At 38.5% G+C, this 12685-nt stretch overlaps 1 protein-coding gene across 1 annotated transcript in view; it reads right to left on the bottom strand.

Moving 5' to 3' along the window:
• The window catches only part of NECTIN3 (nectin cell adhesion molecule 3), a 51645-nt gene extending 39541 nt beyond the window's left edge, over positions 1 to 12104 (bottom strand). Inside the window, exon 1 of the mRNA XM_058186108.1 lies at positions 11584 to 12104. Coding sequence (XP_058042091.1) covers positions 11584 to 11749 — 166 coding nt within the window. The 5' untranslated portion in view covers positions 11750 to 12104. The remainder of the gene's footprint in view (positions 1 to 11583) is intronic.
• Positions 12105 to 12685: the final 581 nt, after the last annotated feature.

The following is a 12685-nucleotide window of genomic DNA, read 5'->3' as shown; positions in this document are numbered from 1 at the left end:
GTCATATATCAACTTGCAGATAACAGAACTACATTAATAATAAAAGTCTTCCATTATTGGCTAATGGACATGGCATTTTTAAGCAAGCTGTGACTGTGGAGAGTACTTTCATGTACGTAGAGAAACTAATCTCCATGCCTAGTATGTCTTCCAAATGATTTCCCCCCCTCAAAATACCGTTTTTTTTGGAGTGTAAGATACACCGGAGTATAAGACGCACCTTAGTTTTTGGGGAGGAAAATAAGAAAAGAGCTCATTGGCAGGTGGATTGGCCTCCCAGAATACCCCCAATCAGCTGTTTCCCGGGGGGGGGGGATTTTAACAGCAGGTTCCTTGGTTGTGAGCTCTGTGCCTTTCTTTTTTTTTTTTTTTGCTTTTTTTTTTCCCTGCCTCAAACTCAGTTTCAGAAAAAACATTTTTCTGCTTCTGAAAGCCTTCGAAATAGAGCTGCAGAAAAGAAAAAGCCTCTGACACTCTGTTTGGAAGCTTCTTTGTTGAAGCTCCATTTCTGATGCTTTTTTCAGCCTCAGAAACCTCAGTTTGAGAAGCTGGGAGGGGCTACATTCGGAGTATAAGACACACCCAGATTTTCACCCTCCTTTTTGGGAGAAAATGGTGCATCTTATACTCCGAAAAATATGGTATTTCAGATTCCATACCTAAACCTTTTTTTACTAAATTCTTCTATTTTAATAAGACTGTTTTTCTTACCAATTTAGATACTGCACAGTCTGAATTTTATATATATTTTAGAATGATTTATTATGCTATACACATTAGTAAGACAAGCAGCAGAAATAAAACAAGACAAGAGTACTCTGATCACAGCAAACAAAGCAGTTGTATTCATTCACTACACTGCTACCTATTATACACAGAAAAAAAATTATCAAAATAATTTTCACAGAATATTTTAAGTTACATTCTGTAGTACCTATTTATGCTAAGTCATATATCAACTTGCAGATAACAGAACTACATTAATAATAAAAGTCTTCCATTATTGGCTAATGGACATGGCATTTTTAAGCAAGCTGTGACTGTGGAGAGTACTTTCATGTACGTAGAGAAACTAATCTCCATGCCTAGTATGTCTTCCAAATGATTTTCCCCCCTCAAAATACCGTTTTTTTTGGAGTGTAAGATACACCGGAGTATAAGATGCACCTTAGTTTTTGGGGAGGAAAATAAGAAAAGAGCTCATTGGCAGGTGGATTGGCCTCCCAGAATACCCCCAATCAGCTGTTTCCCGGGGGGGGGGATTTTAACAGCAGGTTCCTTGGTTGTGAGCTCTGTGCCTTTCTTTTTTTTTTTGCTTTTTTTTTTCCCTGCCTCAAACTCAGTTTCAGAAAAAACATTTTTCTGCTTCTGAAAGCCTTCGAAATAGAGCTGCAGAAAAGAAAAAGCCTCTGACACTCTGTTTGGAAGCTTCTTTGCTGAAGCTCCATTTCTGATGCTTTTTTCAGCCTCAGAAACCTCAGTTTGAGAAGTGGGAGGGGCTACATTCGGAGTATAAGACACACCCAGATTTTCACCCTCCTTTTTGGGAGAAAATGGTGCATCTTATACTCCGAAAAATACGGTAGCTCTTTGCATTCACACTCATTTTTTCTTTGCCTTTTTCATAGGGCACTACCAATACAATACCAGTTGGAAGAGAAAACTTGGAAGAAATGTATGATGTTGGAAGAAATGTATGATGAGATGGTTCTGTTGTTATTGAAATGGCAAGAAAACTGGCTATGTAAAAGGAAGGGGAGGGAATGGCTGGTGGGGAAAATGCTACAACTACAGATGCAAATTGGAAATAGCGAAGATACCAAAATATGAAAAATAGAAGTAGCAAGAACATGCCCAACAGAACCAACTGCTCACTCTTAGGTAACATAGAATCTTAATAGCCAGTTTTAAAAGTTTTAATACTCATGTCTAAAAACAGCTTCATAAGAGATTAAACAGAAAATTGGAATAGGGGAGAAGTATCACATCTGGTCTGCAGAATCTTTGAAGTACATAGTGTTGAGCCAAGCCTTACCAGAGGGAGACTGATGGATATTGAAGAAAACAAAATAAATTTCTATTGTCAAATGCTTCTCAGTATGCTCTAGAAATAAAATTGACCTTCAAGTGAGTAATATATCAGACTTTGTGAAGAATGAAAATTGACATTGTTGTATAAGAACCAATAGAGAGAATGCAATTAAAACATTCAATATCCTGAATACATGTTTGAAGATTTAAGTCACAGATCTGTTACGTGAAATGTTAGATTGCAAAAAAGGTTTGCAATCTAATAAGAGGTTTGCTCAGAAAACATTCTATTAAGACATTGCAGTGTCCAGATTATTTTTAAACATGAACAAGATGCTGAAGGCTAGTATTCTGAATAAGTATTCACTTAATTGGTCTTGATTAAAGAATTCCTAATAAAATTCAAGTCAGGCAGCACAGAAAGCCTTCTGAATTTCATTCAAAACAGTAGCAATAGTTCTGTTTCAAAATTATTTTATATCTAGTAATTTTGCAAATATAGGTAATCCTCAAATTAGGTCCACAATTGAGCCCAAAATTTATAGTTGGTAAATGAAACATTTCAGTGAGTTTGCCCCATTTAATGACTTTTCTTGCCACAGTTGTGAAGTGAATCATTGCATTTCTTAAGTTAGTAACACGGTTGTTAAGTGAATCTAGTTTCCTCATTGACTTCGCTTGTCAGAAGATCCCAAAAGATGATCACATGACCCTGGGACATTACAACCATCATAAATATGAACCAGTTGCCAAGCATCTGAATTTTGATCATGTGACCATGGGGATCCTACAATGGTTTGGTTTTTAAGTGTGAAAAACGGTCATAAGCCTCTTTTTTCAATGTCATAACTTCGAACATTTACTAAATGAACTGTTGTAAGTCGAGGGCTACCTGTACAATATTAGAACAAATGTATTAATGTTTCCATATTATAATATTTATATGTATAATTATCAGAAATATTTACAAGATAGTTAAAAACTTAAGTTTTTATTATTTTCACAATCCAGATTGATCATTCATTCAAGATTTGGAGTTCTTTGCCTAAAGTCATTTATGTGGGACAAAGCCTAAATCATAGATTTGCTGTTTCCCAGATTACTTCCTTAGGTTTAATTTTGTATTAACATAAATCTTAATGAATCAGTACTTTTTTCTTAAAAATGGGCAGTTTTATTGTTAGCATTTCACTAAATAATATGACTTTCCAGCATTTCAAATTTAAGACAAAATGTATATGCTGGGGCATAAATGTGACATCTAACTCCTTAAAGCAGATGTATCTTGTTTGGGATGCAGTTGCTACCAAATAACTAAAAGAAATATATATCTGTTATAAGGAGTTGCAGAAAAGTTTCCCTCTGCACTATAGCCACATGGTTTGAAGCATCTTTTAGTTTTTGAATGTGGTATACAGCACATACATATACAAGTATTCCTCAATTTAAAACCATTTGTTTAGCAACCATTTCAAAGTTACAATAGCACCAAAAAAGTGATTTACTCGCACTTACCACCTTTGCAGTATCCCCATGGTCCCGTGATCAAAATTCAGGTGCTTGGCAACCAACATGTATTTACGACAGTTGATGCGTCCCAGGGTCATGTGATTGCCATTCTGCAACCTTCCCAAGGGGGTTCCGACAAGCAAAATCAATGGGAGAAACCCAATTAGCTTAATGACCATGTGATGTGCTTAACAAATGCAGTGATATGCATCCCGTGATCAGCAAAATGGTTGTAAAATCAGGCACAATTGTGGTCTTAAGGATTACCTGCAAATAATTATTCTTTTTTATGCTACTGCAAAAGACTTCATCTTCAGTTTTTGTTTACACATACAAAGTATTACACTAATCAGCACAAGGTGATTACCGTAATACTGTAATACAAGGAGCTTAGTTCCAAAAATCTTTACTCAGAAAATAGTAGAGGTAGAAAGATATGTAAACAGATACATGCACTTTCTCAAATATGAAGAGTGTATGATTCCATGCAATTCAAGATAGTTTAGCTCACGCTGGTAAAGCCTGTTATTAAGAACACAGTAGCCTGCAATTACTGCAGGTTCGAGCCCAGCCCAAGGTTGACTCAGCCTTCCATCCTTTATAAGGTAGGTAAAATGAGGACCCAGATTGTTGGGGGGGCAATAAGTTGACTTTGTAAAAAATATACAAAATAGAATGAGACTATTGCCTTATAGACTGTAAGCTGCCCTGAGTCTTCGGAGAAGGGCGGGGTATAAATGTAAACAAAAAAAAAAAAATTAGACTGATCATGACCACCATCTTCTAATAATGGTAAGAGTCCCAGTGGATTCTACTCTGCTAGTCACCGCTAACTATAGGAACAGGTGCTCATCTCCGTTTTGGGGTCCATTAAGCCAGCACTGTCCGAAGATATTTCCACAGTAATGTGGTCAGCAAGATATCATGGAACACTCTTCCCTTCCCACCGAAGTGGTATCTATTTGCATGCGTTTGAACTTCCAATTTCTATCCTTCCTCATATAGTAAACTCACATTTGGAGATTTGGAGCATTTATTCTTCATTTGCATTACCTCGTTGTATTGATATTCAAGACTTAGCTACTACATTTCACTAATGGCAATTTTAATGATATTATTCACATAACTGGAAACTTGCTCCTGAACATGGATGGACTTTCAGACTGCATAATCATAATATTGTTTTTTCTTTCAGTATAAAAGAAACATTCAAAGAAAATGGAAAAAGGATACAAAATAATACAATGAAGATTATAAGGAGCCTGGAAGCACAACTTTGCAAAGAATGAGAAAATTGGTATATTTGACCTTGAGAAAAGGATACAAAATAATACAATGAAGATTATAAGGAGCCTGGAAGCACAACTTTGCAAAGAATGAGAAAATTGGTATATTTGACCTTGAGAAAAGGATACAAAATAATACAATGAAGATTATAAGGAGCCTGGAAGCACAACTTTGCAAAGAATGAGAAAATTGGTATATTTGACCTTGAGAAAAGGATACAAAATAATACAATGAAGATTATAAGGAGCCTGGAAGCACAACTTTGCAAAGAATGAGAAAATTGGTATATTTGACCTTGAGAAAAGGATACATGTATTTAAAGGAGATAGTATGCCATAGATGAAGGTTTGTTCCTTGTCATCTTCACAAGCACAATATAGAATAATGGTCTAATTATTCTAAAGGAAGGCAGACATCAACTGAATACTAGGAAAGGTTTCTAAAACGATAAATACGTAACTAATTACATAGTTAATTCTATTTTTTCCTGGTCACATTAAAGTATCACCTGTTGGGAATACTTTAGATTGGATCCCTGCATGTAAAAGAAGATCTGATACAATAGATTACATGGTCTCTTCTAACTTTATGATTGTATGTATATTTATTTTCAGATGTTTATCTGTAACGTGTAAGCTCACTATGGCACTCAAACTCACCTTGAAGTCAGCTTGAATGAATACTCTGCTAATAAATGAGTGGGATTTAAACTGAAATTCTAGTAATTGCAAATACCTTACCTCAGATTTTATCCCTTAACATTTTTTGAAAAAAATGGGAATACAATCTGACAAGTACGGACATTTAACTATTCCATTTCCAATGAATTCACTCCATTCCCATGCATTCAACTCACATCTCACCTCCTGACACAACTAATTCTCACTTCTATATAGGAAAATGGACAAAGTTTTTATTCACAGACTTTTAGCTTCTTTAAACAAACATCCTGTGAAACGGAATACCATTAACTTTATGCCAGAATTTCAAATCTTAAAAGTTCTCCAATCACTTTCTCATCTTTAGAAATCTTTCTAGCAAAGTATTACACTAATCAGCACAAGGTGATTACCGTAATACTGTAATACAAGGAGCTTAGTTCCAAAAATCTTTACTCAGAAAATAGTAGAGGTAGAAAGATATATAAACAGATACATGCACTTTCTCAAATATGAAGAGTGTATGATTCCATGCAATTCAAGATAGTTTAGCTCACGCTGGTAAAGCCTGTTATTAAGAACACAGTAGCCTGCAATTACTGCAGGTTCGAGCCCAGCCCAAGGTTGACTCAGCCTTCCATCCTTTATAAGGTAGGTAAAATGAGGACCCAGATTGTTGGGGGGGCAATAAGTTGACTTTGTAAAAAATATACAAAATAGAATGAGACTATTGCCTTATAGACTGTAAGCTGCCCTGAGTCTTCGGAGAAGGGCGGGGTATAAATGTAAACAAAAAAAAAAAAATTAGACTGATCATGACCACCATCTTCTGATAATGGTAAGAGTCCCAGTGGATTTTACTCTGCTAGTCACCGCTAACTATAGGAACAGGTGCTCATCTCCGTTTTGGGGTCCATTAAGCCAGCACTGTCCGAAGATATTTCCACAGTAATGTGGTCAGCAAGATATCATGGAACACTCTTCCCTTCCCACCGAAGTGGTATCTATTTGCATGCGTTTGAACTTCCAATTTCTATCCTTCCTCATATAGTAAACTCACATTTGGAGATTTGGAGCATTTATTCTTCATTTGCATTACCTCGTTGTATTGATATTCAAGACTTAGCTACTACATTTCACTAATGGCAATTTTAATGATATTATTCACATAACTGGAAACTTGCTCCTGAACATGGATGGACTTTCAGACTGCATAATCATAATATTGTTTTTTCTTTCAGTATAAAAGAAACATTCAAAGAAAATGGAAAAAGGATACAAAATAATACAATGAAGATTATAAGGAGCCTGGAAGCACAACTTTGCAAAGAATGAGAAAATTGGTATATTTGACCTTGAGAAAAGGATACAAAATAATACAATGAAGATTATAAGGAGCCTGGAAGCACAACTTTGCAAAGAATGAGAAAATTGGTATATTTGACCTTGAGAAAAGGATACATGTATTTAAAGGAGATAGTATGCCATAGATGAAGGTTTGTTCCTTGTCATCTTCACAAGCACAATATAGAATAATGGTCTAATTATTCTAAAGGAAGGCAGACATCAACTGAATACTAGGAAAGGTTTCTAAAACGATAAATACATAACTAATTACATAGTTAATTCTATTTTTTCCTGGTCACATTAAAGTATCACCTGTTGGGAATACTTTAGAGTGGATCCCTGCATGTAAAAGAAGATCTGATACAATAGATTACATGGTCTCTTCTAACTTTATGATTGTATGTATATTTATTTTCAGATGTTTATCTGTAACGTGTAAGCTCACTATGGCACTCAAACTCACCTTGAAGTCAGCTTGAATGAATACTCTGCTGATAAATGAGTGGGATTTAAACTGAAATTCTAGTAATTGCAAATACCTTACCTCAGATTTTATCCCTTAACATTATTTTTTTGAAAAAAATGGGAATACAATCTGACAAGTACGGACATTTAACTATTCCATTTCCAATGAATTCACTCCATTCCCATGCATTCAACTCACATCTCACCTCCTGACACAACTAATTCTCACTTCTATATAGGAAAATGGACAAAAGTTTTTATTCACAGACTTTTTAGCTTCTTTAAACAAACATCCTGTGAAACGGAATACCATTAACTTTATGCCAGAATTTCAAATCTTAAAAAGTTCTCCAATCACTTTCTCATCTTTAGAAATCTTTCTAGCAAAGTATACAAATTTACTTTTTCTATGTAGTTTTTCACAATATATGCATAATTACAATAATTCTTTCAATTTGCTTTGTAAAGAACAAGTAGGCAGTCTTTGTACATTTTCAAATCTATATTCTTTACTGAACTAATATTTGTTGTATAACAGGTTGGATTTTCAGCTAGTATAAGCTCACCTACAGACAAAAATTCTCACACATCCAGATCCTCAACCAACATATCTCTAACATCATAACAAGCATTCTTATATGTGTATCTATACATATATTAAATGATTAAGACATTATGGATTGTTCACACTTGTTCAGTGTTGAGCCTTTAAGACAGCTTTCTATTTATTTGCATAAAACATAGTTCTACCTTCCCATTTTGATTTCTCTAAATCAAACATGGCATACATTTTCTATAAAGTGTATACACAGATTGTCAAGTAGTTCAACTGGAATAGAAGGTCAACTGCAATTTAACTTGACTATTTCAGAGGAAGAACAATGACTTATATAAATAGTAGTGTATAATACCCTAATTGCACATTACTATTAAAGCATGCATGTGAATAAAGGTCAGTTATCCCAATGCAACAAATTCTTACCTTTTGGCAGATTTACTGCTTTCTGGAATTATCCAGGAGCTAAGAAGCCCAATAATCAGACACCTAAGTCACAATCTCTGGTAGTGCCTAAATTCTCTTACATTATGAGGCATCATATAAACTATGAAGTACAGATTTTAGTTCAACCTTAGATGACTCAGTAGGAGAAAGGGCAGTATAGGTCAGCAGTCCTATGGATAGCATGACATCCTCAAGAACTTACTCTAGGTTTATTCAAATCTGAAGCATATCATAATGCTCACACATTCCAACTTAATCCTTGCTAGACAAATCACTTTATATAAATTTTATTCTGAGCAACAAATTTAGCTCAAAATTCATTTCAGTTTCTTGGTGGCATGAAAATTTTTAGTTTATAAAATCATTAGCATAACATCATTTGGAGTTCAACAAGTGTTTTGATCCAGTCTCATTTAACTCTTGTAGAAAAAAACATGAATAGAGCTGAGAAATATGTTGGCTTCATACTTTTTCAAACTAAGCTCAATAAAAGAGAATGTGAATTCATAAATGTTTTTCTATGGTGAATAGCTGTAAGCTAGTTATAATATGCATTTATAAACAAAGTACAACTGCCAATTTACTGCTTTTGTATTATAAATCTTACTAAAATAAAGCAAAAAGCTAAAAAAATAATCATTTCCAGAAACTGAGGCAAATTTCATGACTGTTGAGAAGACAATAGACCCTCTCACTAGATAGCCTTCAAACAGGTTTGAAACATTTAATAAAATCTAATAACTGTACTGAAAGACATCTCATGTTCTGAAGAAAACTACAAAATAAAGAATATATTATGGGAACTGTGGGATTAGCTATTCATTACAAACACAATGTTAAGGATATCCTTGCTTTCCTACAAGCCATATTTTTCTCAACAAATTTAGATGTTAAACATAACTCCTATAACTTGTCAACATTTTAAAATTTTATCCAAATCTATTTTAAATTAAGTTCTACTGAATTCATTCTGCTTCTAAAGGTGTGCCAGCAGAATGGAGCATTAACTTTGTAAATCACACGTTGAGTTCAGTGGTATTGATCTCCGCCTACACAAAATAACAAACCATGAAATGGATTAAAACCTGTTTGAGTATAGCATGCAAAGGCACAGTAAATTAAGTTTTTTTCTTTATGTTGTGTTAAATATAACAATTTCCCCTAACTTCAAATGATTTAAATTCAAGAAAAAGCTTTCTTATGCTCATAAATGCATTGTAAATTTGTATACAATGACAATTTTCTAAGGATGCATTAGAGTTTGATTCTTCTTCTGTCTTCAGCTTTTTCCAATAACAAATCATCCTGTCAAACCTGAACATATTTTAAGCAGTAAAACTTACTCTTGGAAAAACTCAAGAGGCATAATAAGCAAGCTATGATTATCCTCCCCACCCATTAGTTTTCTATCATATACAGGACTATTTTATTTCCATTCAAAATCTGTGTTTCAGATCACAAGTCAATCATTATTACAGTAATAAAGCATTGTGAAATCAGTATGCTCACTCTTCTCACCTTTCGAACTAGAAGGATGCAGCCATTTAACTCTCGTGGTAGGTAGTCTTCTGTATACCCAGGTTTACCCAAAATATTTCACCATAGGATATTTTATCTCCCTTTTCATATCACAACTCTATGGCAGAGCAGAATTAACACAAACAACTACTAGAAAATTAGTTTGCAATGCCATTCTTGCTCGCCTGAAACAAACTCAGCAGTATTTACTTTTGATTAAGCTCCCAGAAGATCAGATAAGACAGCATTAGTACTGCACAAGTTCAATAATCTTTACATGCTGTTTTCTGCAATCACTTCACACAAATCCACCTTTAATCCTTCCAAAGTAGATTTATGGTGTTTATGTTTATTGTTTAGCTAGGTCTTCACTTCTCTTTTGAGTTCACGCAAGTACCAATACCTGCCTTTCCGCCCTCTAACTGGTACCGCTGATTTTTTTTTTTAAAAAAAAACCTAAGGAGTAGACTTAAGCCTAAAAAAGATTCTGAAATAGAGAACTCGAAGGTCCTACACAGCCGCGCTCACTTCAGCACCTGCTAATAAACGTCAAGCTAGTTATTTGCCAATCCTAATCAGTTAGTGGGGGTTCCCCCCCCCGTCTCCCGCCCAATCCCGAGAAAGGTAGGGAATCCGGAATGGAATGTATTGAAAAGGGCGGAGTCCAGCTACATAATGACATCCGCCTGTCCTCCACGCCCTCCCCACCCCTCAATTAGAGCTACCCCCTCATCAGCCGAGGCGGCGAGGGGGAGGCAGCAAATGCAGCTTCCAGCCAGCCAGCCAGCCCTGCCCCGTCACGGTCCTCCCAGAAGGCTGGACGTGTAACGGTCTCGGCGACGGCGGCACCAAGTAGTGACAAGTGGAATCCCTACAAGCTCTTAACTCCCAGCAACAGCGCCGACAACAAACCATAACAAGGCAGCGGGACAACACACTTCGTGTCTCCCTTTCCTTCCCTCCCCCTCCCCCCCAACGCCCGCACGGAGGCGCGCTTCTTTATAGAAACGCTACCCTGAGGCAGACACACGAACACGTTTCTTAAAAGGATGAATTGCAGGCTTCGACGCTCTCGTCAGCTCCCTACCCTATCGCCGCCGGAAAGAGACGCCTACCGGGAGAGAGAGACGCTCAGGGCGCGAACGGGCACAAATGTTTATTCCCAACAGCTCGGATCCCGGTTAGTCCGCGCAAAGCGGTGCAACGCGCGTTAACCAAGTTTCGCAGCTAAGGCTGGAAGCCCCGCGAACGAGAAGCGCCGAGCAAGGCAACTCTTTTACCTCACGCCCCACTTCTTCCCCACCAGGTTTCTCCTCCGCCGCACCCCCCCTTCCCTCCCCGCTGGATTCGCGATCTCTCTCCGTCTACACTGGCGAATGCCACGGCCGGTCCGCCCAAGCCCCCCTATCACCTCTCCGCCGCTGCGTTTACATGTGGGTGAAATATTAACACAGGAATGAAACGCCTTCAGGAACGAAAGAAGGCGGTGTTGGGGGGTGTGTGTTAGAGCTATTCTTTTCGGCCCCTTTCCTAAGAAGTGAGGCATTTTCTTCTCGCCCCGCCGCCGCCCCCTTTCCCGACCGAAACTTCTCTGGCGGAGCGGCCAAAGAAAAGTTTCCCCGAAGTCCCCGCCCGCCACTCCGCTCCCAGAGCAGCCCCCTTCGAGCTCCACGTTGGGACGGACTCTGGGAGGAAACTGGTTTGGTCCGGCGAACCGCCGCCGCCGCCCCCTTCCCGGAAAAAAAAAGTTTCTGCACTACTCACCGCAGCAGACGCGGGAGAGGAGCAAACCCAACGATAGCAAGCCGGGTAAGGCAGGCATGGTTCTGCGGCGGCAGCAGCAACAATGCCGGGCCGATGGGGAAGAAGAAGAAGAAGAGGAGGCTAACTCGCGGCCGGGCGGAACGGCCGTCTCTATGGACCCGGCCATGCTGGAGGCTAGGAGCTACTCCCAACCGCCGCCGCTACGACTCCCAAGCGCTCCCGCTACAGCCTCCTTCTCCTCTTCCCTGCGCCGGGTCCGTGTGTCACTGTGAGGGAAGGCACCGCCCCCGCCGCCCCTCCCTCCAAAGGAACGGGACACACCACCTCGCCTGCCAGAGGAGGGGGGAGGAAAGGCGGACTTTCCCCCATGCCCTCTGAGCCGCGGCGCCCGAAGCGTCTCCCTTCTTGAAGACCATTCCCTAAGGAGCTGTCCCCAGTCTGGATGACGTAGGACCTCCTGGGAAGCTGGACATCTGGGAGATGTCACAATGTCTTCTTCGTCCCCCCATAAATGTTATTGGTACATTCCATTCCTTCCCCCTACTCACTTGTACCAACCCAAAAAGGGGGGAGGGGGAGGGTGGAATCATTGCTTTTCTTTTCTCTTGCTTTTTTGCTTCATCCACATTTTTTCTTTTCTCCGTTAGAGTATTCTTCTGCGTTCTTTGTTTCTAACCGGTGATATAGTTCTTGGCCATAATTTCCTCCTTCCATCTTTTTCCTTACTTCCCAGTCCTTATTTTTTTCCCATCCTCTTCATTTACTCTTGGCATTGTTACTGCAAATCTCTCACGATGCTGGAAAACTTGGCTTGCTGACAAATGCCTTTGCTAGCTCACTCTTTCGCTTTACCCCTGGGATAATTGTGTTCTCCGACCAGCTAAAAGAGCCGTGAACAGAGTACTACAAACACACATGAAGAAGGAGAAAGGAAATGAAGACCGGGGTTTTTCTGTCTTGTCTCGATGTAAACCATCATCAGCTTTCCCACCCCAAAACCAGCAGTTTCTCGCCACCAGTATCATGTAGCCGTGACACGACTTCCCATATTTGCCTGCGCCAGGAGTGGTTCACCACGCTAACGCCAGTGGGATTCCTTCCC

The sequence above is a fragment of the Ahaetulla prasina genome, chromosome 5 (genome assembly GCF_028640845.1).
Source record: "Ahaetulla prasina isolate Xishuangbanna chromosome 5, ASM2864084v1, whole genome shotgun sequence".
NCBI lineage: Eukaryota > Metazoa > Chordata > Lepidosauria > Squamata > Colubridae > Ahaetulla > Ahaetulla prasina.
The sequence above is the reverse complement of the archived record's forward strand: the minus strand, read 5'-3'. Positions and strand labels throughout refer to the sequence as shown.